The sequence below is a fragment of the Eretmochelys imbricata genome, chromosome 9, assembly GCF_965152235.1.
Source record: "Eretmochelys imbricata isolate rEreImb1 chromosome 9, rEreImb1.hap1, whole genome shotgun sequence".
NCBI classification, from domain to species: domain Eukaryota; kingdom Metazoa; phylum Chordata; order Testudines; family Cheloniidae; genus Eretmochelys; species Eretmochelys imbricata.
The window spans coordinates 50385520-50412592 of record NC_135580.1 but is presented as its reverse complement, the minus strand read 5'-3'; the positions used below and the strand labels follow the sequence as shown (position 1 = coordinate 50412592).

The following is a 27073-nucleotide window of genomic DNA, read 5'->3' as shown; positions in this document are numbered from 1 at the left end:
CAGAGTACCAAACTATATTTACTGTATACAGTAGTAAAGGACAACAAATAATGTACAAATTGGTGACTAAACTATGAGCTCTAACAGAATATCCCACCCTAGCCCATATACAATAAAATGAAAAAGAAAATAAGGACTTTTCCCAGCAAGATTTCAAGCAAAGTGATGATCTAATGTTGTCAAATTGGTCAGGTAAATATAAAAGGCAGATAATGACCTAATCAAGCAGCAATGGACAACCTATTGAAGGATAATAGAATGACCTTTTAAAAATTTCATCTGGAGTAGAGCCCAAAACATCGTACAGAACTGAAAGTCACCACATAAATGCATTTAAAATTCAATACATTTTGGGAAGCAGCAGAGCAGAAATTTCTCAGAAGAACCTTAAATTACCTTTTCAAGGTTTTTGTGCTTAGCAATCTTTTAATAGCTCTTCTGCACATACAACTTGGCCATAAGCTCATCAAGAGTCTGTCTGTTAGGGGTTTGGTTTGTTTTATATAAGACCACATTTATCCATAAGAAACACATATTGAAAGAAACCAGAGGCCACATATTTACTAGTACCAAGTGAGTAATAATGATACAATTTCTATGTTTGTATTAAAGGGGATGACAGGGACAAGTTACACATTTTTTTGTCCATCACCTAATAAATGGATAGTGAGCTGTGACGATGGACTTTTTTCTTTTTATTCTTACGGAACATAATACACTAGTGTTCAGTCATGAACACCAGTAGGTTTGGACTAGCATTCTGGTTGCTGACATTAATTCTGGGCAATTCCTTCATTTTTGCTTTTTAAAACTTAAATTTCAATCTATTTTATCAGATTATGACAAAGCACATGTACATTTGCAATATTTTAAACATTTACTCTATACTAAGCCTCATATCTGCATGTACAGTCCTTGTATCATAGGTTTTAAGTTTTACAATAATAACTGTGTTTACAACACATAGTAAAAACTTCTAAATCAATAACCTTTTCTTCCCTTGCCCTATTGTAGGAGGAGATTTTAAACTCACTACTGAAGTGAGGATATATTTACATGATTAGAATTATGCAGTGGGGCAATAATATAACAAGAGCCAGGAATGAACAATTCATGTCCTAGAATATAGGTGGTTACTTAGGCCACAGGTTTATATAAACAAGGTAACAGCAGACAGACAACCCATATTTTACTTAAACTGAAAAGTTAATTCCATTTGGCCCAATTTAAGATGTAGGTTAATCCCTGCAGATACAGTTTAGACTTGCACACGCAGTATGTCAGAGGGACAGCAGAACAATTTTGGTAAATGTCCTCTAAAGTTTTAGAAGAATCCTGTGTGATTGGCATGTTCATTCATTACTATTTAATAGCAAATCCAAGGACAGATGAGAAAGTGAGGTGTGACAAGGGTCTTTAAATTCCTCTTCCCAAAAGGATCACGTTTAACACACTCCACCTGTCTGCTGTTGAAACACATCAATAGTATCTTCATCTTCCATCTCCAGCTGTTGGATTAATGCACAAATATTTTAATATATACATAGCTATATATTTTAAAAGGGCATTTAGTTCTTGCATTGTTAATAGCATTACTCATTAAAAAGCAGTGTTTAAATTTAAACTTTAATGCTTATTAAATTCCCCTCTCCACCCAACTAGAAAGCAACATCACCCCTTCACCACAGTGTCTTCCCAGCTCCAGTCACAAGTTGTCTTGGTCTCCCTTCAGCCAAGACATTCCAGGCTGACTGACATTGCGTTGGAGAACAAGATCCCAGATTTAGGCAGTAAAGTGGGGTCTAAGATCCAAGGCATTAAGGGCTTCATGTCAGTCTATGCTTTTCCTTTAGCGTCAACACACAGCACAGACTGTTCCTGCTCGACAGGCACAACTCTGGCCCTCCATTCACACCCTTGCTCCCCACAGTCTCAGGCTTGGTCTACACTGAAAAATTAGACAAACCTATCTTCGTTACTCAGGGCAGTGGAAAATTTCAGGCCCTGAGAACCATAGCTAGGTCAAAATGACCCCTGGTGTAGACATGACTAGGTTAACAGAAGGATTCTTCCATCAACCTAGTTACCGCCTCTCGGAGAGGTGGATCACCTACATCAACAGAAAAACCCTTTCTGTCAACATCGGGATCATCTACAATGTTACAGAGGCACAGCTGAAGCGCCATAGCTGTGCCGCCGTAGTGTAAACATACCCTCAGTATACTTCCCCAAGAAGCCTGGGACAAGATTCTCTGCTCTGTTTCCTCCTCTCTAACTGCTAAAGGTGTGGTTTCTGTTGATTTAATCTACAGATCTCCCCAAACTTCATTCCACTCCCAGCCAACTTCTGCAGCAGTGCACTTTGAACCACTGTGCAGTTCAATTTGTCTTCTGAACAGCAAGGGTCTGGAACTAATCTCAAAGGGCCAGATTGTGAACCCCTTTACTCAAGTGACTAACTGCTCACCACTGTGAACAGTTTATTCACATGAGTAGTACCATTAATTCTACAAAGGTTATACTCTGTGGGCACAGAAAAAGTTAGTCTTTTCAGCAAGCCATCCTGGGGTGCACTCCAGTCAGCTGCAGTCAGGGTGTCCCTTTTGAGAGAGATAATCTAGGCTGATAGTTTTCACATCCAATTACAAAATAGCTTTGCAGGGCATTCCCACAGCCAGAACAAACCAGTTTGGTCAGTGATTTATTGTTCTCTCTCAACCCCAAAGGAGGGCTCATTAATCCAATCCACACAATCCAGAATATGTCTTGGTTTTGTTTCTTGTATTCCCTACCACAGGTCTTGTCCATACCAGGAATTCTCCTCCCTGAAATTTATCACTATTGCCAGTACTGATACTGATTCAGCTTCAGCAGTGGCAGAAATGGTGGTAGCACTAGTGTAGACAAGGCACCAGCAGCCACCTGCGTTTTAATCATGATATTGTCTAGACCTACTCTGAGCATGGTTTGTAAGACAATCCTTAAAACTCCGGCAGCTATTTGGAGCCATGTCTACACTAGTACTCTCACTTGCTAATTGGGTCAAGCTCCACCAGTGGTAACAATTATGAGAAATTTTAAAGAAAAAGGAATCCTACTGCACATTTTGGGAACTGCCTACAACAGAGATAGTTTTCTATCAAAATGCCCCCTAAAATAGTTTTCTCTAGGTGCAGACACATCTAAAAATATACAGGAGTTCTGCTATAGTTATTACAACGTATTTTCATACCTGTGCAGGTGTGTCAGTTTCATTAATTGGTTGTCCATCAAATCTGAATCTAATCTGTCTCATTGACAAACCCTGGAAGTTAAAATAATTAACATGAGATATGGAGATATGGAATCCAAATAAAATAAGTTTATGATTAGGAGTATTTGCTATAATGTGTAAAAATCAGAATTCAGAAGATTTAAAGTTACAGAAGAGCTATATGCATGTCGTAGTATATGAATCAAAACAGATGTCAAAATTCTAAGATAGTCTGATATCCCAGGGCAGGCACTGTATGAGCAGGACACCTACAGTAGAACCTAAGAGTTATGAACTGACCAGTCAATCACACACCTTATTTGGAACAGGAAGTACACAATCAGGCAGCAGTAGACGGGAAAACAAAAACAAAAAAAAAGCCCCCAACAAATACAATAAACTACTCAAAAAATAAAGGGAAAGCAGCATTTTTCTTCTGCATAGTAAAGTTTCAAAGCTGTATTAAGTCAATGTTCAATTGTAAACTTTTGAAAGAACAACCATAATGTTTTGTTCAGAGTTACAAACTACCTCCATTCCCAACATGTTCTTAACTCTGAGGTTCTACTGTATTTTGGAATAGCACATGCCCCCTGCACCTGGCAGTATGTAGCTTTCTGTTGAGTGGGGAAGGGAGAGTAATGCCTTGTCTACACTATGAAATTACTCCAATTTTAAAGAAGTCGATTTTTGGGAACAGATTGTATAAAGTCGAGTGCATGCATCCACACTAAGCACATTAATTCGGCGGTGTGCGTCCACGGTACCGTGGCAAGTTTCGACATTCCGAGTGGTGCACTGTGGGTAGCTATCCCACAGTTCCCACAGTCCCCGCTGCCCGTTCGAATTCTGGGCTGAGCTCCCAGTGCCTGACGGGGCCAAAAATTTGTTGTGGGTGCTTATGGGTAAATGTCGTCAGTCAACCCTCCCTTCATGAAAGCAACGGCAGACTATCATTTTGCGCCCTTTTCCCTGGATTGCCTGAGCAGACGCCATAGCATGGCATGGAGCCCGTTCAGATCACCGCAGCAGTTATGACCGTTGTAAACACCTCACGCATTATCGTGCAGTTTATGCAGAACCTGAAAAACCAGGCAAGGAGGCGATGGCAGCGCGGTGACGAGAGAAAGGAGGACATAGACACAGATTTCTCTAAAACCGCGGTCCCCGACAATTTGCAGATCATGGTGTTAATGGGGCAGGCTCATGCCGTGGAATGCCGATTCTGGGCCTGAGCAACAAGCACAGAGTGGTGGGAGTGCATAGTGTTGCAGGTTTGGGATGATTCCCAGTGGCTCCGAAACTTTCGCATGCGTTAAGGGCACTTTCATGGAACTTTGTGATTTGCTTTCCCCTGCCTTGAAGCGCAAGAATACCAAGATGAGAGCAGCCCTCACAGTTGAGAAGCGAGTAGCAATAGCCCTGTGGAAGCTTGCAACGCCAGACAGCTACCAGTCACTCGGGAATCAATTTGGAGTGGGCAAATCTACTGTGGGGGTTGCTGTGATGCAAGCAGCCAACGCAACCATTGAGCTGCTGCTATCAAAGGTAGTGACTCTGGGAAATATGCAGGTCACAGTAGATGGTTTTGCTGCAATGGGATTCCCTAACTGTGGTGGGGCTATAGACAGAACACATATCCCTATCTTGGGACCGGACCACCAGGGCAGCCAGTACATAGACTGGTGGATCACAAGGGATGTTTCACCAACATCAACGTGGGATGGCCGGGAAAGGTTCATGACGCTCATGTCTTCAGGAACTCTGGTCTGTTTAAACGGCTGCAGGAAGGCATTTACTTCCCAGACAAGAAAATAACTGTTGGCGATGTTGAAATGCCTACAGTTATCCTTGGGGACCCAGCCTACCCCTTAATACCCTGGCTCATGAAGCCAGACACAGGCACCCTGGACAGTAGTCAGGAGCTGTTCAACTATAGGCTGAGCAAGTCCAGAACGATGGTAGAGTGTGCATTTGGACGTTTAAGGGGTCGCTGGCGCAGTTTACTGACTCGCTCAGACCTCAGCGAAACCAGTATTCCCATTGTTATTGCTGCTTGCTGTGTGCTCCACAATCTCTGTGAGAGTAAGGGGGAGACGTTTATGGCGTGGTGGGAGGCTGAGGCAAATCTGAATACACGCAGCCAGACACCAGGGCAATTAGAAGAGCACAGCAGGAAGCGCTGCGCATCAGAGAAGCTTTGAAAACCCGTTTCATGACTGGCCAGGGTACCATGTGACACTTCTGCTTGTTTCTTCTTGATGGAAACCCACCCCCTTGGTTGACTAATTCCCTGTAAGCCACCCGCCCTCCCCCCCTTTGATCACAGCTTGCTTGCAAAGGAAATAAAGTCACTATCATTTAAAAACCATATATTCTTTATTAATTGGGTATAAAAATAGGGAGATAACTCACAAGGTAGCCTGGGTGGGGTGTGGGAGGAGGGTAGAAGGGAAGGAAAACGTCACTTCAAAACTTGTTGAATGACAGCCTTCTATTGCTTGGGCTGTCCACTGCGGTGGAGTGGTTGGGTACCCAGAGCCTCCCCTCCCATGTTCTTGGGCATCTGGGTGAGGAGGCTATGGAACTTGGGGAGGAGGCAGGGCAATTAAACAGGGGCTGCAGCGGCAGTCTGTGATCCTGCTGCCGTTCCTGAACCTCCAACAGACACCGGAGCATGTCCTTTTGATCCCGCAGTAGCCCCAGCGTTGCATCCTGCCTCCTCTGATCTTCCTGCCACCACCTCTCATCTCGATCGTCCCTCCTGTCCTCACGTTCATTGGCCGCTTTTCTGTACTGTGCTACTGTGTCCCTCCACACATTCTGCTGAGCTCTGTCAGTGCCGGATGACTGCATGAGCTCAAAGAACATTTAATCACACGTGCATTTTTTTCGCCGCCTTATGTGAGATACCCTTTGGGACGGAGGAGGGAGGCTTGAAACATTTGCAGCTGCGGGAGGAAGAAAAGGGAGTGAAGTATTAAAAAAAGATACATTTTACAGAACAATAGCTATACTCTTTCATAGTGAACAACACTATTCACATTACATAGCACATGTGATTTCGGTACAAGGTCACATTTTGCATCTTATATTGAGTGCCTGTGGCTTTGGTGTTAGAGATCACACATACGCAGTGCCGGGCAACAGAATTTGGCTTACAGGTGGCCGTGATAAGCCATAGTCTTTCGGCTTCTGCAACCTTCATAACAGCAGCGCCCTCCTTTCCCATATCAAACAAAGCCTGTTGAGTTGGCCACTTGGTGCTGCGGTTTTCATGTTAACTTGCAGCAGCAGAAACCAAACTAACCCCCCCGCCATCAATCCAATTATCTGGGATGATCGCTTACCCCTCCCCGCACCGCGTGGCTGGTATCAGGGAAGATCACTGCTAGCCAAACGCGAACAGCTCAGCGCCAATGCCCTCTCCCCACACCTCTTGGCTAACTGCGGAGGAGGATTTCTTTTCAGTCACAGGCTAACAGCCCAGTAGGAACTGCCACCTCTGAATGTCCCCTTAATTAAATTCTCGTATTTCAACTAGGTTACCATGAACGATATCACTCTCCTGAGGATAACACAGAGAGATAAAGAATGGATGTTGCTTGAATGCCAGCAAACACCGGGACCATACGCTGCCAGGTTTTGTCATGCAATGATACCAGATTACTTGCTACTAGCATGGCATGGTAAAGTGTCTTTCATGGTAGGACAAAATAAGGCTGCTCTCCCCAGAAATCTTCTGCAAAGGCTTTTAGAGTACCTCCAGGACAACTTCATGAAGATGTCCCTGGAGGATTTCTGCTCCATCCCCAGACACGTTAACAGACTTTTCCAATAGCTGTACTGGCCACGAATGCATCCCAAGTCCTCAGGGAAAATTAATTACTAAAAAACACTTGCTTTTAAAACATGCATTATATTTAAAAAGCTACACTCACCAGAGGTCCCTTCTCCGGCTTGGTTGGGTTGGGAGGGTATTTCAGTCAGGGTGATAAAAAGATCCTGGCTGTCGGGGAAAACGGTGTGCTGTGTGCTCTCCTCAAGCTCGTCCTCCTCCTCATCTTCCCTGTCCACAAAATCCTCAGGCATGGCGGAGAGTACCCCATCATCGAAGTCCACGGACAGGAGTGGGGTAATCGTGGCAGCCCTCCCTAGAATTGCATGCAGCTCAGCGTAGAAGCAGCATGTCTGGGGCTCTGTCCCGGAGTATCCGTTTGATTCTCTGGTTTTCTGGTACACTTGTCTGAGCTCCTTAAGTTTCACGTGGCACTGTGTTGCATCCCTGCTGTAGCCTCTGTCCATCATGGCCTTGGAGATTTTTTGAAATGTTTTGGCATTTCATCTTTTGGAATGTAGTTCTGATAGCACAGATCCGTCTCCCCATACAGCAATCAGATCCAGTACCTCCCGTTCGGTCCATGCTGGAGCTCTTTTTCGATTCTGGGACTGCATGGTTACCTGTGCTGATGAGCTCTGCATGGTCACCTCTGCTGATGAGCTTGCCTGGCCAAACAGGAAATGAGATTCAAAAGTTCCCGGGGCTTTTCCTGTACACCTGGCCAGTGCATCCGAATTCAGAGTGCTGTCCAGAGCGGTTACAATGGTGCACTGTGGGATAGCTCCCGGAGGCCAATACCGTCAGATTGCATCCACACTAACCCTAATTTGAAACAGCGATGTCGATTTCAGCGCCCATCCCCTCATCAGGGAGGAGTACAAAAATCAATTTTAAGAGCTCTTTATGTCGACAAAAATGGCTTCATTGTGTGGACGGGTGCAGGGTTAATTCGATGTAATGCTGCTAAATTCGACAAACTCGTAGTGTAGACCAGGCCTAAGCTACCACAGCAGAGTGATGCAGGGGGATAGAGAGACAGCAAAAAACATGGGGGGGGGGGGCCCAGAGTGAAAAAACAAAAGGAAAAGACAGACAACTACCTTTCATCTTCAAAGCACTCTGCAAACTTCTTAAACCTCACTTCACACTTGTCAGGTGCATAAGGATTTTACATACATTATAACATAGAGGTTAAGAGATCTAAGGCAACAGAAGGAATTAGTGTCAGAGTTGAGATTAGAGTTCAGAAGTTTCTGGCCCCTAGTACCAATTTTAGAGAACCAGGAGCACTGGATGAGGAGAAAGTCATTTTGATTAAAGTATAACAAACTAAATTTTTCAAACCAGAGAGAGAAAGTTAGGCCTCAAAATACATATTCTACCATACTCCCATATAATGGGGTCTACTCATTCTCTGGAACATTGGTATTTAACACATTTTATGAAAAGAAAAGTTTCCATAATGACAAGGTCTTTCATAAGATAAGTGATCCTATTAACTCTCAGGCAGCATGATGAATTTATTAGTAATACTGGACCACAACATATAAAAGCTGTGTTAAACACGTACCTGTCTCTCACAATAAGCCTTCATTAGTTTGCTTAGGGGTGTATGCCTTTTTATTTTGAACTGCACCACGGATCCATCCTGGCCAGCTACTTTTAGATTGATATGGTCATTCTCTGTTTTTACTCCTTCCTGCAAAACAAAATGTAAAGATGGACATCACTATTTAGGAATAAAAGTTACCCTAAGAATCTGGAAAAGACTGATAGTACTTCAGCAAACTGTTGCAAAACAAGCATTCCTTCCTATGTATAAAGGTTTGATGTTCTCCACAGCACACAAAGGAAAAAAACCTGAAGTTTTGTGTTTGCCTCTGAGACTTGCAGGCAAAGAGGTAAAAGCAAGAAACTTTAGAACAAATTACTAAAAACTGAACAAATTCCAACATGTACATCTGCAAACTCAGACCATCCTGAGGGGAAAGTTAGTAGATTATTTATACTCAATGGCAAAACACTAAATTAATACAGAGTTAAGGCTGCTTGATATGTCATGCAGAACATTGAATTGAGCAAAACTCAAATGTCTGAAAACCAGGAAATGCATAGTTAAGTGTTCATGGGCAATCTTAACTTTGCTCTCTTTCAGTAATGCCCCAATATGCCCCATTAACACACATACCTTTACTTTGCCAACCACACAGCTGCTGAAATTACTCCGGGAGGGGGATTCTGCACCTCTGCGAAAGCACAGAATTCATATGGCCTGCATTTTTCTGTGCCCCCTGCACAGAAAAATGAAAAAAAAAAAAAAAAAAAATCTGCTGGGGGACACACCCCTCTTCCAGCATGCCTGAAGCAGCCTCAGAGACGAGGGAGGGAAGCTGGGCATGCGTGCCTTGGTGATCACCATTGGGAGTGGCTGGGGGGCAGGGAGCAGGGCTGGGCATACGTGCGTGCCAACAAGCGAGAGGGATACTGTGTCCCTCTCTCTTGCAACTGCAGCTCCCTGGCGTGTAAGGGTAGGGCTTTTTATTATGCAGGAAGAACGCTAGAGGCACAAATGAAGCAGCCTGCCTGAGGGCTTGTCTACACTGCCACTTTACAGTGCTGCAATTTTCTCGCTCAGGCGTGTGAAAAAACACCCTTCCCCCCCCGAGCACTGCAAGTTTCAGCGCTGTAAAGTGCCAGTGTAGACAGGGCTCCCAGCGCTGGGAGCTATTCCCCTCGTGGAGCTGGGTTTTTTGAGTGTTGGGAAAGCCCCCTCCCAGCACTATGCCGCGACTACACAAGCCACATTAAAGCAGTGCTGCAGCAATGCTTTAACATTGCCAGTGAAGACTTTCCCTGAGTTAACTGATCTCATTCGCTGAGGCACAGATGTAGCAGCCTGACTGTGTAGCAAAGTTGTTAAAGTTGCTATTGATGGTTAATTGACCTCATTCTCGGAGGCAGAAATTGTTCCTATTGTTAATCAACTGTTCCCATTCTCAGTCAGTTCTCCCAGGAGCATAAAATTTGTGAAAGTTTTAAGGCCAGAGTGATGTAAAGGAGTCTTATTATAAATGATAGTAAGGGGATCCTCAGCTAGGAAGATCTGTGTGTTCTCTCACTTTTTTTCTGTGCCAAAGTGGCACAGTGGGGTTAGATTACAGTTCAGGATTTATTTAAATGGGTAAGTAAAAGACTTTGAAGGCAATAAAACATTTACCAAGCAGTCAATAAAGGGCCCGTCTACACTGGCAAGTTTCTGCGCAGTAAAGCGGCTTTCTGCCCTGTAACTCCTGAGGTGCACACACTGCCAAGCCACTCAGTGCGCAGAAACTGCGCAATTGTAGCGCTCTAAAAAAACCAACCCGACGAGAGGCGTAGAGCTTTCTGCACCGGGGCTACAGCACTGCAGTGCCAGTGTAGACACCGTGGCAACTACAGCGCTGTGACTGACCTCCAGGAGGTGTCCCACAATACCTGTTCTCGCCTCTCTGGTCATCGATTTGAGCTCTACTGACCTGCCCTCAGGTGACCAACCGTCATCCCCACCCCATACATTGCAAATTTGAAAGTCCCCTTCCTCTTTCCTCGGTGATATATACCAGTGGTCTCAGTGCATCTTTCCAGGTAGCCATGCCTGCTCCACGCACCAGGCGATCCCCCACTTGGAGCAATGCCAAGCTCCTGGACCTCATTGGCATTTGGGGAGAGGAAGTGGTGCAGTCACAACTGCGCTCCAGCCGTAGGAATTAGGATACCTACAGACAGATTTCATGATGCATGACAGAAAGGGACACATTGCAGTATAGGGTAAAAGTGAAGGAGCTGCGGAATGCCTACCATAAGGCATGGGAGGCAAACCGCTCTCCAGTGCTGCGCCCACAAGCTGCTGGTTCTACAAAGGAAGCTGGACGCGATAGTCAGTGGTGACCCCATCTCCATTGCAAAAGCCCCTGCGGATACTTCATTGGCTCATGTGCCATTCGAGAGTGGATTGAGCCAGGACGAGGAAATCTTGGATGAAGAGGGGGAGGGGGACCCAGAGGCAGAGGATGGCTTGGAGGCCAGAGATGCATGCAGTCAGGTTTTCTTTTCTACTCCGGAGGAGCCTAGCTAGTCACAGCAGTTGATCGTGGCAAAGCAGAAAGAAGAGAGGAGGCCCCTGGTAAGTGGATCTGATTTTGAGAATTGCTGAAGCAATTTATTGGGGGCAGGAGGGTTGCAGAAAGCAGGCTTGTCTCCCACTGTATGCCTATTCTGAGCAGCAGAACAGGCTCTTGATAAGACTCCCTCACTTCATGGGAATCTCCCTCAGCGATCTCCAGTAGAACTCTCATGGAGATACTGGGCAATCCACTGCTGCAGGTTCCTCAGCAGAGCTGCTTTGTTTCTTGCCCCTTTAATGGTGACTTTCCCGCGCCACTGTGCCGTCATGGGGGGGGGGGGGGGACACCATTGCTGCACACAAGCAAGCCACATAGGGGCCAGGGCAGAAGCTGCAGCCTTAGAGAAGGCCCTCCCTAGAGTCCCTGCTCACCCTCAGCAGCGAGATATCTTCCATAATGATCACATCCTGTGGAAAGTGTGGGGACAGGAATGATCATCAAGCCCCCCTTCAGGAGCCACATGCCCAGTGTACAGCAAGGTTCAGGAAGAGTGACTCACCGTGGCCCTGTGGTTACTCACCATTTTGGGGGTCTTGTGGCTCATGTGTGCTTGCCTGGGGTCAGCCAGTTAGTGACAGGTGTGCGAGTACTGGCTGTGTTTTAAAGCACTGAATCAGTGTTGTCTGTGTTGCAAAAAATGCTGCTTCTGTAAAATGTTGTATTTAAACTTCACAGAGATGACCTTGAGAGGCCAGCCTCCCTTATCGGTGGCAGAATGGCTGTGCAGAATTAGAAAGTGGCCACGAAGAACTAAGGAGGACTTTCTCCATGAGGTTATGATGCATTCTGCCGCTGAGAAACAGGAATTGAAGGAGTAGCGGGACAGCGAGAAGAGGGACGGAAAGGGAACGCAGCACACCAGAAAGAAGCCATGGAGCGGCTTTTAAACCTTATGGAGTGCCAAGTGGACATGCTCCAGGTGATACTAGCTCTTCAAACCAAGCAGCTCCGTGCCTGCCCTCCCCTGCAGCCGCTGTTACAAAACTCTTTCCCATGCCTCCCCCCCCACAACCCACACTGCCAACACACTTATCAACCTCCTGGCTCCACTCTCTACCCACAGCATTCCACTCCTCCCTCCTCACAGTCCAGCAGTGTGGACTCCCACTACCCACTGCACTCAACACCCATCCCTCTGCAGTTTGGCCCTGCTGAAGTACAGCACCCGCTGCACTGGACTCCAAAGGAGAAGGCTGGGTATGATCCCTGGACATACACAAATCTGTAGCCATCCCGGGACCCCTTCTCCTCTGGAGACCTTCCCTTCCACCTTCCCCCACCCCCCTTCCTGCTGACGTATTTTTGTCATTTGACTCTCTCCTCTGGTTGTTGTCTTTTAATAAAAGAACCGTGTTGGTTTGAAAGCAATCTTTATTCTATTAAGTGAAAGCAAAAAGAGCACTGCAAAGCAACATGCAATTATGTTAAACCCCCTTATTGCATCATGTGCACCAGTCACCTCCTAGCATTACAAGCACTGCAATCCCAAGCATAGCAGCAAATATTAGTGACTTTCAGCTTCAAATTGCTGCCTCAAGGCATCCCTCATCCTTATGGCCCCGTGCTGTGCCCCTCTAATAGCCCTGGTCTCTGGCTGTTCAAACTCAGCCTCCAGGCGCTAAACCTCTGCAGTCCAGCCCCGACTTGAGCTTTCACCCTTCCCTTCACAAATATTATGGAACGTACAGCACGCAGCTATAAGCATAGGAATATTGTCATCAGCCATGTCCAGCTTCCCATACAGGCATCGCCAGCAGGCTTTTAAACGGCCAAATGCACACTCCAGCCATTCTGCACTTGCTCAGCCTGTTATTGAACTGCTCCTTGCTGCTGTCAAGTTGCCCCGTGTACAGTTTCATAAGCCACGGCATTAAAGGGTAGGCCAGGTCTCCCAGGATCATAATGGGCATTTCAACTTCCCCTATGGCAGTGGTTCCCAAACTGGGGTTCGAGAACCCCTGGAGGTCCGTGAAATGTTACAGAGGGTTCTCGGGGGAAAATTCCCTAATGGCGGACAGAGCTGTCCCTAGTGACCTCAGGCAGCACGGGGCCAGCAGCCCGTAGCCCCTGGACTTCCAAGAGCTAAGCAGATCAAAGCAAGCATATTTATCACACTGAGGAAATTTAAACTTCAAGACTCCTTATAAAAAAGGGAGGTGGATATTTTAAAAATTAAATAGGCAGCTAGTATTGTTTTTAAAATTATGATGAAGAACAAGTTTAAGCTTTGTTGTACTGGACTGCTCAAGATCTGAATGCTTGTGTCGGAGGAACTCTGAGTTGGCGTCTTAAAAACCTTCATACTGTTTCACATCTGATACTCCTTGATAAAACATAGGAGCCTTTTCTTATAACAGACTTTTCAAAGTGATATAAGCTACAAAAGCGAGATCTTGGAAGAGTGTTGCCGCTTTCATAATGTAATAAAAATACTGTAATAAGTAATTAATAATAAATAGTGTGTAATAAGCATGTCATAAAAATAAATTTTATATTTCCAAGATCACTGCTTTTATAATTTGTTCTCAGATAAAGGAGAAAATCCCTGGAAATATTCATTTTTAGGAGGGGGTTCGCAAGACTTGACATTTTAGTGAAAGGGGTTCACAGGTTGTTAAAGTTTGGGAACCACTGCCCTACAGTGATCTTCTGGTCCGGGAAGAAAGTCCCTGCTTGCAGCTTCCTGCACAAGCCAGTGTTCCAAAAGATGCATGCGTCATGCACCTTTCTGGACCAGCCTGCATGAATGTCTGTGAAACACCCATGGTGACCCACAAGCACCCGGAGAACCATTAAGAAATACCCCTTGCGATTAATGTACTTGGTGGCTATGTGATCTGGTGCCAGAATTGGAATGTGAGTGCCATCTATCATCCCTCCACAGTTAGGGAAGCCCATTTATACAAAGTCATCCACAATGTCACGCACGTTGCCCAGAGTCATGGTCTTTCGGAGCAGGATGCGATAGATGGCCCTGCAAACTTCCATCAACACAACTCCAACGGTCGACTTTCCCACTCCGAACTGGTTAGTGACAGATCAGTAGCAGTCTGGAGTAGCCAGCTTCCACAGTACAATTGCCACACGCTTCTCCAATGACAGGGCAGCTCTCATTCTTGTGTCCTTGTGCCGCAGAGCTGGGGCGAGTTCCTCACAAAGTCCCATGAATGTGGCTTTCTTCATGCGAAAGTTCTGCAGCCACTGCTCATCATCCCAGACATGAATCACAATGCGATCCCACCACTCAGTGCTTGTTTCCCGAGTCCAAAAGCGGTGTTCCACTTTGGTCAGCACCTCCGTGAATGCCACAAGCAATCTCTTGTTGTAGCTACTACGTATGGCAAGATCAACTTCGTATTCCTCTTGCCTTTGTAGTTTAAGGAATAACTCCACTGTCACTCGTGACGTGTTGGTCAGAGCGAGCAGCTTACTGGTCAGCAGTTAGGGATCCATTCTTGCAACCTGAAAGAGGCAGGGCACGCCGTACAGAAACCATTGAAAGATAATGCCAAACATGGACAGAAGCACAGGGATTGCTGGGATGCGAAGCAACTCATCAGGGGGCATTGGGACTGGACCAAGGATACTCCGTGTTCCCACAAGTCTTAGTTGCAAAAGAGAAAGAGGGTGCTCTGTGGGATAGCTGCCCAGAGTGCACCATTCCAAATAGCGCTGCAAGTGTGAACACGCTATTGCGCAGGCAGCTGTCAGTGTGAACACACAACAGCGGTTTTCCTTCTGCGCTCTCTGACCAGCGCTGTAACTGCCAGCACTGTAACTTTGCCAGTGTAGACGTGCCCAAAATGTCAGGAAAATCAGAACCAAGCACTTCCCAAAGTACCCAGCCAGGTCCAGGACAATGATTAGCAAAACGGTATGACTTTCATGTGTGAAAGTCTCAGCAATTTAAAATGACATTCTACTTTTATAAAAAAATTTTTTTTGCTGTTTGGTGTTCTGAAATCTAATTTAAATTAAATCCAGGATTATAATTGGAATGCCTGGTATTAGTTACCAACTGTTTACAACTTACCTTCCATGTGTTTGGGAAATGCTGAATAGTTATTGTGACTTTTTTCTGTGTTGTAATTTAAATAAATTACTAAAACAATTGAAACTGGTGTGATTATACTGCATTATTTTGACAAATAAAATATGCAGAATTTTGAATTTTTTGGTGCAGAATCCCCCCAGGAGTAAGAAATGTACAAGCTCTTCACCTCCTTTTACAACCCATTCACTCTCATGCCCAGGATTCCAACTAACACTGTTAAAGGACACGCCCCCCCGCCCCCCCAAAAAAAGTTGCTCTGAACCCACTCAGGCCTCTGTCCCTGGCTCTTCCCCCACTGGATAAAACATAAAAATTTGTTTAGACCGGCTACTGACTATCCTACTGTGTTCACAGTAAACCTCCCCATAATATATAAATCTGCTATAACACAGACAGCTTCTACCAAGCAAAATGAGTTATTAAATCTTTATTGCACAGGTGTACAAAGGTTCAGACTAAAAATGTCATTGGTGGGGTGTTCACCAGAGGCAATGGCATTAGCGCATTCTCTCAGCCTACCCAGACAAGCATAAGTGGCTGCACAGAAACCCTCTTGGTTTTGTTCTTTATTGGCACATGCACATTGTGCTCCTTCCAGGTTGCACATCTATGCAAGCAAAGAAGTGAATGTGTTCTTAAATACTGTTCACAGCTTGGGTCCCCCAAAGACTTAGTAGATGCCATGCACTACCTTGGGTAACAACTGACTGACCAACAGACTATTCTGAGCTGCATCACAGCAATAATTTTATCGGTATCTCTGCACAAACACACGCACACAGCCAGAATTTCCCATTGTCTCCCTCATGCCCGTGGCTGTGCAGACACTCCTTATTCTGAGCATAACCCTGTATACCACTGAAATAAATTTCCTTACTTATCAAACAAGTCAAAATAAAGACTCAATCACAACAGAATAAAAATTATTGCTCTAACTAGATCTGGTACCTTGCAATCCATTGCTATGGAGTACAGAGGATGCAGTAATATGTCCAAAGCACTTAATCTCTCTCTCTCAGATTCTAATCCCTCTTTTCCTCTCCTCCCCATGCAATCTGAATTCCGGTGAATTATATGAAACAGGTAAATGTCCCATTAGTGGATATCCAGGATTTGTTTTGGGCTGCTATGTTATGTCTAGCTGTCTGCAAGTCTCTAAAAGTGTAAGAGAAATTTTGTACAGCCTTTTCTAAAGTTTACTTTAGAGAGACATTTGTTTGACTAAAAGAAAAGGAGTACTTGTGGCACCTTAGAGACTAACCAATTTATTTGAGCATGAGCTTTCGTGAGCTACAGCTCACTTCATCGGATGCATGAAACTGCCAGTTTCCACGGTATGCATCCGATGAAGTGAGCTGTAGCTCACGAAAGCTCATGCTCAAATAAATTGGTTAGTCTCTAAGGTGCCACAAGTACTCCTTTTCTTTTTGCGAATACAGACTAACACGGCTGTTACTCTGAAATTTGTTTGACTATTTCAAGAAGGAGCAGCTGTTAGATGGGGGTCCCCTGGAGTGGGTGAGGAATATCTTGAATTCCAGGTCCTCAGCCTTTAACTGCCCATCAAACGCCTTCGGGAAGGCAATGGTTATCCCTCAAGGACAGACACCATGCTTAGCAATAAGACAATGCTTTATGGGAGCCTGTATGTCCCAGTCAAGAGAAAGGAGTAGATCCCACATAAATATTATGCAAAGACCTTTTCCCCCTACAACAACACTAAGCTTGGCACAATTTAATACATTTTCAGTTTTACGGTGGTGCTGCAAGGGCCTCCCTGAACAGCTGCGAGGTACTGAATCCCTGCAGGAGCAAGATATAGAGAGGACTATGGTCCTGGCAGGGCAGAGCAGTGACCCCCTCAGCCTGGATTGCAAGATCAATGAGTTCCCAGCCACAGGGGAGGCCACCATGCTACTGAATGACTCCTGCTAGGGGAAGGCCACCGCATCCCCAGACAGCAAGTGAGTAAGTGAGCAGGACTGTGGCAACAGCGTCGCAGAGGGCTCCCTGTGCAGCCACAGGAACAGTGACGCAGATCCCTACAAGCAAACAGTGCAGAGAGGCCAAAAGATTTTTGTTAATTTCAGTGCATCAGGCAAAATCCACATTTACTAAGAACTAACAAACAATTTAAATCGAATCCTACCAAGCCTAAATAATACAATGCACCCAGTACTGCATGCCTAGATAAACAAATTAATGCTGTCTACCCTGCACAGAATCCCCAGCCATGCAACTCGCCACCTCTGAGTTCTGGAGCAAAGAACTCCAGATGATTGGACTAGATGACCTTCTGAGACCTCTTCCAACCCTAATCTTCTATGATTCTATGAGTTATGAGCTTGGGTTGCTGCTCCTTGGTCCTGATGCAACTTTTCTGGGAGGGAGGCAGGAGGAGGAAGGTGGGGGGTGATGGAGGAACTCCTCAGTAAATCAAAGTTTATAACGTGGCCCACTCAGCCTGTGCTAAGGCTCACAACTACTTCAAATGTGAAAGTGAAGCGTCACATTCCTTTATGACATGAATTTCAGTGAAATAACTGTCATTCACTGAGTTATCCCACTGTCCTCAAACTCTGAATTGAATATGCTTGCCTACACAGGTGCATAATAGACCTCAAGCACTTTAATTGCTGAACAATTATTCTGACGCTCTGTACCTCAGGGGAACACCTTACACCCCCATGTTCATCTTTATAAAATAATTATGTGGTATCCAATGCAACGTTTGTCATGTTGGGTATCTTCGGAAGGCTCATAATGCTCTGAGCATGGTTGTTATAGTAATTGTTACAGTATGGTTATAGGTTATAATTTTATGTATATAGTTATGAGGCTAAAAATGTATCCTCATGGCTTAAAGCAAGCCCATGCAAAAACTCTCCAAGAACAGAGACAGTTCACACCTCATTAGGGCATGGATAGGACAAACCCAGCCCAGCCTCACAGAAACAACTGACACTGTCTTAGGCAGCAACAAAAGAATCTGTTAGACCCTCGAGGGAGCCACCCCCTTCCTTTGGGCAGTTTGGGACTGCGATGAGGTAATGCTCACCTGACTCTGAAAGGGGGCGGGGGGCAAAGCCAAGAGGAAAGAAAGGACATGATACAAGGGAGAGACATTTTGCCGTGCTCTCTCTCTCTCACCTACAGACTGAAGCGCTGATCAAAGGGGAGAGAGCTAGCTTGTGGTGAGAAGCATCTAAATTTTTAAGGACACAAAGTGTTAAGAACAGCTTAGAATGCATTTTGCATTTATTTCATTTGACCAAATCTAACTTGTTATGCTTTGACTTATAATCACTTAAATATACCTTTACAGTTAATAAATCTGTTTGTTTATTCTACCTGAAGCGATGCATTTGGTTTGAGGCGTGTCAAAGACTCCCCTGGGGAGTACAAGCCTGGTACATATCCTTTTCTTTGTTAAATTGACAAACTTATATAAGCTTGCAGCGTCCAACAGGCATAACTGGACACTGCAAGACAGAGGTTCCCAGGGTTGTGTCTGGGACCAGAGATATTGGCTAGTCATTCACTTGCAAGTAGCTGGGAGCAGCTTACATGCCAGAGGCTGTGTGTGAACAGCCCAGGAGTGGGAGTTCTCACAGCAGAGCAGGGTAAGGCTGGCTCCCAGAGTCAAGGACTGGAGAGGCCTAGCAGATCACTGGTCCAGATAATACCCAAGGGGAACGTCACAGTCATTTATTACAAACCAACTATATACAAGCATATACCGGGGGGGGGGGGGGGGGCTGGGGGGGGTAGAGGGATAGCTCAGTGGTTTGAGCATTGGCCTGCTAAACCCAGGGTTGTGAGTTCAATCCCTGAGGGGGCCATTTAGGGATATGGGGCAAAAATCGGTCAGATGATTTAATTGAGGATTAGTCCTGCTTTGAGTAGGGGGTTGGACTAGATGATCTCCTGAGGTCCCTTCCAACCCTGATATTCTATGATTCTAAACAAACATTTAAAACTCTGTTAAATCTAAAAAAAAATAAAATAATGCAACCACCTACACAGTCATTCTCAAAAGTGCTGAAACATGCGTAAGAAAGTACTGATCATACATCCTAAAATCCTCTGTACATTTGAAAAATCCTTTCTGACCCTTGTGCGAGAGATGTACCCCAACTACAAGAAACAGTGAGGTGTCAGACCTTGTAAATATTTCTGTCACACAATACAAATTTTTCAATTAGCCATGAACCCTCCAATTTTCCAATTAATGTTCTTCTAACACTTATTAATAGCTTTCATATTGTCACTGTAGTGATTATTCAGAGGCTCAGCCAAATTAAAGGAAACTATCACAGCTCCTGGGCACAAGTCACTGATGCAGTCCAAATCTGCACTCATACATCGTGTTAGCAGTACACCAGGAATAAGGCCCAAATAATTTCTGCCTCACTGAATCACCATGTCTGACACATCACAACCTCTTAAGTCACCAGTGAGACACTGCACAGTGGGCAAAACATGATTCCAACCTCTTTTTTCTCTCTCCACACAAATCAACTTGCAATTAGTAATCTCCATGTCATGGTGTACTTACTACTCTCCTGCAAACTTCTCCAACATTGTGATCCAGGAATTGCCCAGAAACCACACATTAGCATCTCTGGCAGCACACACATATTTTTCCTCAGCAATCAAGGTAGCCATGCTGTCAGTTCCAAATCTCTGAGCTATGTTTCTTTGGAAAAAAAAAAAAAAAAACATTAATCTGTCCTGAGATCATGAAGTAGCCACCTGGCCTCACCCTTCCCCCAGGGGCTAACAATATACAGATTTTCTCAAAAACAATGAGGAGTCCGGTGACACTTTAAAGACTAACAGATTTATTTGGGCATAAGCTTTCGTGGGTAAAAAACCATACTTCTTCAGATACAGAAGTTTTTTACCCACGAAAGCTTATGCCCAAATAAATCTGTTAGTCTTTAAGGTGCCTCTGGACTCCTCATTGTTTTTGTGGATACAGACTAAAACGGCTACCCCTCAGATTTTCTCAATCAATCAGAGGGGTACAAAACCTAAACCAGGAGAATATGAAAGAATATTGAAACTTGTGTTGCCTCCATTTACCCCACTCCTTTTTCTGTGTCATCTATTTTGATTGCAAGCTCTCAGGGGCAGGATTCTGATAAGCACTTAGCAGAAGCAGTTGCAGCAGGTAAAACAACACACTGGAGGAGGGGAAGATGAGCTCCAAGTGAAGCCAACAGGTTCCCTCCCTTTCCCAGCACTCCTTAGACAGAGAACTCCTGCCCCTAGGAACACCAGGCTCTATCCCTCCCCACAACCATGTGGCTCTGGAGAAGCTGCATAGAACCAGCTAAAGTCTCAGCTGGCAACAAACAAAGAAGCAGCTGCAGATGGCATTATCGGACACATGATGATGTCATCTAAAGGTTCGTCTACACTGCACACTCCTTTTGGTAGCGTGTAGAGTACATAGACGACATACTCCCCTAGCACTGTTAATAACTAGCACCGTAGATGGACAGGCACTGCTTAGGTCAGTTAACAATATGCCTGAACCCTGCGCGTACCCAACATGGCTCTCTGTTCGCGCAAGCACTACCTGTCCTGCAGCTGCCTCCCCAAAGCTAGGGTCCTTCCCCATGGCAGTGAAAGACTCTGGCAGTAGAGAAGCAGCAGAGCCAAGCCTTTCCGCACTTCCTACCCCTGCCAAAGCCTTCACTGACATGTAGCTACGCTGCAGCGTGGATACAGCTTGCTTTGCACAGCAGTATGTAGTAACACATAACCTACACACCACCACAAGGTGTGTGTAGTGTAGACATAACCTGTTTTCTAGTTTTTCCTTTGGACATTCCTCTGCTGATTAGTTGTTTACTCTACCCCCCTCCCTCATGGTCTCTTCTCTTAAATCTCACTCCATCTGCCCTCCACACTCCCCCCCCCCCCTTCTGCATTTTCCATCTCCCTTCCTCTTTCTGTTAACCTCAACCCACCTAATCACAATGCCCCCCCTCACAAAAAACCTCCAAGGCACTAACATGTTCTCAAACCATCACTGGATTCACCTTATTTGTATTTTATATCCCTTTGCCCTACCCTTTGTCTATTTAGATTACAAACTTTTAGGGGCCGGGACTATCACTATGTTTGTATACTACCTAGAAAAATGGGACCTCTTTCTCAATTGACATCTAGGTGCTATCACAAAACAAAAATATCTTAGCACATATTTGGGTACTATAATAGTTTTCTAATATTTTTGGAAACTTGAAACAGTCATCTCTTTATTTCCCATCTTTTGTTGGTGTTAAACATTTGAGCCAAACATAACTACTATTAGAAACAAGATAACTTCTGACAGTCAAGACATAATCCTGCCCTTTTCTTTCCTGATAGTCCTGGTGTCTACCAAAGGAGAACGCAGACGTTTCCATCAAACACAGCCTCACTAGTTCAACCACCTTACCAGATAAGCACCAGATAAATTCAGTTAAGATTTTTAAAGAGCAATGACTGTCCTTTAAGTACAGAGAATGCAAAGTCCTAATCACGCTCTTCATCTTAAGAATCATACAACTATCAGAAACATTCACCCAAGTTATCAGCAGAAGACAGGTGAGCTCTCCAAGTAAGCCAGTGCCATAACTCAGGTCAGATCCTCCACTACCAGGTGGAGATTTCACCCTTTCCTTAAAATGGCACACTCCTCCAAACGAGCAGCAGTAAGAAAGAAAGCGATCTTCTCCAAAACAGTCTCTAGAAAAGATTCCAGGTTCTGAAGGGTACAATCCACAGAGGAAAATATCTATCTGCAGAGCCACAGAAAAGCTATATCAAATATAGCTTGTCAAGTCCAGTCCTCATTGGCCCCTAGACTGATTCTCCCTTCCTTCGTCTCAAGACTGCTTTCAGCACATGAAGTTTCTAACCCCAATAAAAGGAACAAGGACCATTATGGATTTTGTGGACCAAAACTTTAAAAGCACACTGGGGTGCGGCTTTGAATATTTGCCCATTGTCCTACAAAATTACTTTAAATCTCCAGTCTTTGCTCACATGTCTTTATCATACAGTCCATGTATCACCCTAAATCTAAAGTTGCCTGCAAAAGTCAAGAAAAAGCTAAAGATTTACAAGTTAGCACTCTGCTTCCTGTATAACTATCTACATCATTGCTAGTTTTTCCACTAAAACCCTTCCCTGTTACATTCTAGCTTGCCACAATATGTGGCTTAGAGCTTTGGACACAGACCTCCAAGGACAATCTCATTCTTTTCTATACAGGTTCTTAAAATGCACGGATCATGGTAATATCCAAATACTTTCCAGTAGCATGCGAAGTGATGTGACTACACACCTGTCATATATTGTCTCTCATCCTCTCCATGAGGGAGAAGTATGTTCAGGGGAGTATAGTAACTCACTTAAGGTCCTCCCGCTTAACGTTGTTTCAATGTTACGGCTCTGCTCCATTACAGAACATGCTCATTTAAAGTTGTGCAATGCTCCCTTATAATGTCATTTGGCCACCTGCTTTGTCCACAGCTTGCAGGATTCTCCAGAACAGCAGCGACTTTATGAGACAGCATTGCACAATTTGTAACAAGGTGGGCTGACAGCCCCCCTGTCAGCTCCCCTACACCTCCCCCAGGGCCTCCCATCCGCCAGCACACCCTGCGGATCAGCACGTTCCCCCCACTCCCCCCTTGAGCAATCAGCTGTCTTGAGGCATTAAAGAGGCTGGGGGAGGAGGAGCAAGAATGCGGCACGCATCATCCCCCCTCTGCCTCCTGCCCGTGGTAATCAGCTGTTTTGCGGCGTTCAAGGGGAGGAGCAAGGATGCAGCGTGCAACCTCCTCCCTCCCTCCCCTGCCTCCTGCCTGTGGCAATCAGCTGTTTTGCGGTGTTCAGGAGGCTGGAGGACGAAGGGAGGAGCGAGGATGCGGCGTGCTCCGGGGAAGAGGTGAAGCAGGGGTGGGAAGAGGCGCGGCAATGGTGGGGGCATGGGGGAAGGGGTGGAGTGGGCAGGCCCGGGGTTGACCCCCCCCCCCCCCAAAGGCGGTGCCTGTGCTTTCACAATAGGGGAAGCTCCCCCTGTTGCTGTACAAGGTGCTTCCTAGTCTACAATGGCACCTTCAGCTGCCTTGTTGTCTGCAGTGAGCTGTTGTCTGCATGTGGGGTAAGGCAGGGGCACCTCCCAACAACAGTACAGTGCCTGTATTAAATTGCTTATTTAAAATTGTTTAAAAACTTATACTGTCTATGTATATAATGCCTTTTGTCTGGCAAAAAAAATTCCCTGGAACCTAACCCCCCCCTATTTTCATTAATTCTTATGGGAAATTAAATTCGCTTAAAGTTGCATTTTTCAGGAATGCGTTAAGTGAGGAGTTAGTGTCTGCTCCCACATCCACTGCTTTTTTAATATGTGTTGTTAAGTGTTTATAGTAGAGAAGGCAAGGTGAAAGAAATGCACCTTGTACTTGGAACAGAAAGTGGTGAGGCTTGTGGTAGTACTTAGTCGTGGAGGGGTGGGCTGGCTGATTCCAATGTCTCAGACAACCCCTGGAGAAAGCTTGGTCTCCCACACAGACAACCTTTACTCTTATTGTTGAGAGTTCCACTGTGCCAGAGGAGTGGGGTTGTCGACCATGGTCTTCATACCTGAGCTTTAGACAATTTTTTAGATATCCTGGGCCCAGGCCAAAGAGCACTTTGAAGATAACGACTGAGATCTTGAACTTGATTCTCTAGTCTATGGGAAGCCAGATTAGAGAACAGAATACAGATGTGATGTGCTTATGGTATCCTGTGTTGCTGAGGAGATGGGCTGCAGCCTTCTGCAATAGGAAGAGTTTCCTAAGTTCTGAAGGTTTCACGCCCAGGTATATCATGTTGGTGTAGTCCAGCTGAGAAGTGCCAAAGCCATGAATAACTAAGGCCAGGTCTTTGTCCACCATGATGGGACAGAGTCTCTTAGCTAGAGATGGAAGAAAGCACTGCTTGCAAATGTTGGATTCCTCACTGATGCTGAGTCTCACTTGCCAAGAGTACTCCTAGACTATGGACTGAACTGACCAATTGAGGGTGTATGTCTCAACTAACGGAAACAGCACCATGACTGCAGGCTTTTCAGGATGCTTTCCTTTGCCCACCAGCCTCACCTCTGTCATTCAAGCTCCCTTTGGTGAGATAACACTTTTCAGGGGATCCCCCCAAAAGACACCAACAAATTCCTCAGACTTGAATGAGATCTTGCCCAACCAATCCTCTTTCAGGAACGTAAGGGAAAATTTCAGCTGCCACATCTCTTTTCCTCCACCAGCCAAAAGCCCCTCTGCGGTGTCTTCTCTAGAGAACAAAATCTTTTCAGCCAAGGAACTCACCGTCTTCATAGGAAGACTGAAGAACTTTCTCCTCCTGAACCATACCTCCTGACAGATGTGCTCTGAAGATTATTCACGCAAGTCTTCTCAGTAATTCCCACACCCTTCCTTTTTGGCCTCCTCACCACCCCATAAAGTAACAATCTATTTAAGAATGATTGTTCTAGTTCCAGCCAACAAGAAGTTCTTCAGTTTCTATTCAAGGTTCTTTGTGGATACAAAGAACATGGCATTTCAACTTAAATCTGGTAGTACATAAACCCCATTTCTGCACAGAATCTGTGACTCATCTCATTCAAGAATTATCTCTGAAAAAATACCTTCCCTCTGTTAATCTCAAAGAGGCCTACCTTTAAATTCTGTTTAGTTCAGCTCACCCGTGTTATATTTACTTCACAATTGAGGACAACTGATTGTGGTAAGTAATGCCCTTTGGTCTCTTCTACTCACATTTTCATAGAGATGACAGTCATAGCAATAGCGAGTCTGAAACAAGGCAGCATCCAGAATTATCAATATATGGACAACCTGCAGTGAGGACTCAATCATACTAAACTGCTTTTCTTAATACCCAAAGAACTATCAAGGTCCTGGTGAACCACAATTTTGTTTTTAACCCTGAGCAAGAAACTCAGAAGCTTCCACACATTTCAGAATCAAAGAACTTAGTAAGTACCCACTGGCCATGCCTCCACTAAAGAGGCACAGGTGGAGCCTGTATCAAGTACGTTCCCTGGGCACTGCTGGGACTACTAGGAAGAGGCTGGCTCATCAACTGATCCCACCTCTATCGGTTCAGCTTTCCATCCTCTGGTAAAAATCTTTTCTTCTTCAGTGACAAGCCCCTAAATGGCAATATAGCTGTCATGTGGTTTTCCAGATAAAGAAGTGGCAAGTTCACTTTTCCAATTGTTAATATTCTATGTTTTGTAGATGTATAGTAGCTGTTTGTAAAATTGGTTATATTTCTCAAACTAACATTATCGCAATCCCATAACGTCAGGGCACGTCAATGAAAGCATGTCAACTGGCCAAGCTTTGTCGCTTCTCAGCTGGACTAGAGCAATGCAACGTACTTGGGCACGTATTCTTCAGCATTTACCAAACTCCACAAGCAGGGAATGTTGTAATGTGTCTTCCTCAGCAACACAGGCTACTGCTAGCACTTCAAACCCTTCCTCCACTCACTAGTCGCTGCATACAGATTTTCAAATCAAGGTCAAAGTCTCAGGTCTTATCTTCAAGGCGCTCTGTGGCATGGGCCCAAGAGAGCTAGAAAGGCCGCCTACAGACCCAGGATGAAGACTGCGGTGCACAACTCCGCTCTGGGGCCAGTCTTTAGCACCGTGGAATGAAGGTCTCCAGAAACCGAGGTCCGTCCTGACCTCACCACTCTCTGCTGCCAGTGCAAGGTGTAGGTCTTTGACTTGCCTTCTTAACCACGAAGCCCCAGGTCCATTAAAACAGCCCCTACTCACTACACAACTGCCTCCCCTACGGAGCGACCCCGCAGGCCAGGAGTTAACGCGCTGCCGAGGTGGGCAGCGTGAGCTCAGCGAAGGCGGGGGCGGGGCGAGCCGAGAAGAGCGAAGCGAAGCGAACCGGACGCTCCCCCTGACAGCACCTCCGTCCGGCGCAGCGCCTCTCGGCGACGTCGCCGCCGACCCCAGGGAGGCCCGACCCGCAGCCAGGCCGCGCTCCCAGCATCCCTCGCGGGACCCCGGGTCTCTCCGCTGTGGGGCGTGGCCGGCGGGCCCCAGAGAGCCTGCGGGGCCCGGGCTGCGCGGCGGGGAGCCCGCCCGGGGCCGGGCGCGGAGGAGCGGCGTGGGCCCAGCGGCCCCGCGCCGCGTGCGGCGGCCCCAGCCGTTACCTTGGGCTTCTCCTCGGACATGGCGGCGTCGGACGGGTCCGGCCTGGCGGGAGCGCGGAAGAGGCACAGTCACGCTTTCAGCTCCCGCGTCTCTCCCGCCGCAACTGTCCGCGAGAGCGCGCTTCGCCCCCCAAATCCCCGGCCTCTGATTGGTTCCGGCGGGACCACGTGCCGGTGCGCGCTCACGAGGCGCGCTCGCGAGCAATGCCTCGTCGGGGGCGCGCTTTAGGGGCGGAGGCAGGTAGCGCTGGGAAGTGCGTCATCGGGGAACCGGAAACGGCGGAGGAGGACGCCAACGGGGGGAGGGGCGAAGCAAGTGGTGTTGAGAACGAGGTGGGTAAAGGGGAAGAGGGAGCTCCCCGCAGAACCTGGGGCGGCACAGAGCCCCATGGGTCAGCTCCTTCCAGAACCTGGGGGATGGGCAAGGGAATGGGGACAGCTCCCCAAAAAGCCCTGGGGGAGGGGCAAAGAGAGCAGGAGAGCTCTGCACAGAACCTATGGGGAGGGGCAGCACAGAG

The 27073-nt window shown here is 46.0% G+C and overlaps 1 protein-coding gene across 4 annotated transcripts; it reads right to left on the bottom strand.

The window, feature by feature from the left end:
* Window positions 1–26754, bottom strand: SUMO3 (small ubiquitin like modifier 3). 4 transcript variants are annotated; one of them, XM_077825629.1, is made up of 6 exons: window positions 26556–26754; window positions 19870–20010; window positions 14186–14719; window positions 8665–8793; window positions 3233–3304; window positions 1–1508 (listed from the first exon to the last, which is right to left on the bottom strand). In XM_077825629.1, exons 3-6 carry the CDS (start codon window positions 14243–14245, stop codon window positions 1446–1448), a joined length of 324 nt encoding a protein of 107 aa, XP_077681755.1. In that variant the 5' UTR covers window positions 14246–14719; window positions 19870–20010; window positions 26556–26754; the 3' UTR covers window positions 1–1445. The 4 variants fall into 4 exon arrangements, with proteins under 4 accessions (XP_077681755.1, XP_077681756.1, XP_077681757.1 ...); XM_077825630.1 differs by lacking the exon at window positions 19870–20010; XM_077825631.1 differs by lacking the exons at window positions 14186–14719; window positions 19870–20010 and having other exon boundaries at window positions 26556–26740.
* Window positions 26755–27073: the final 319 nt, after the last annotated feature.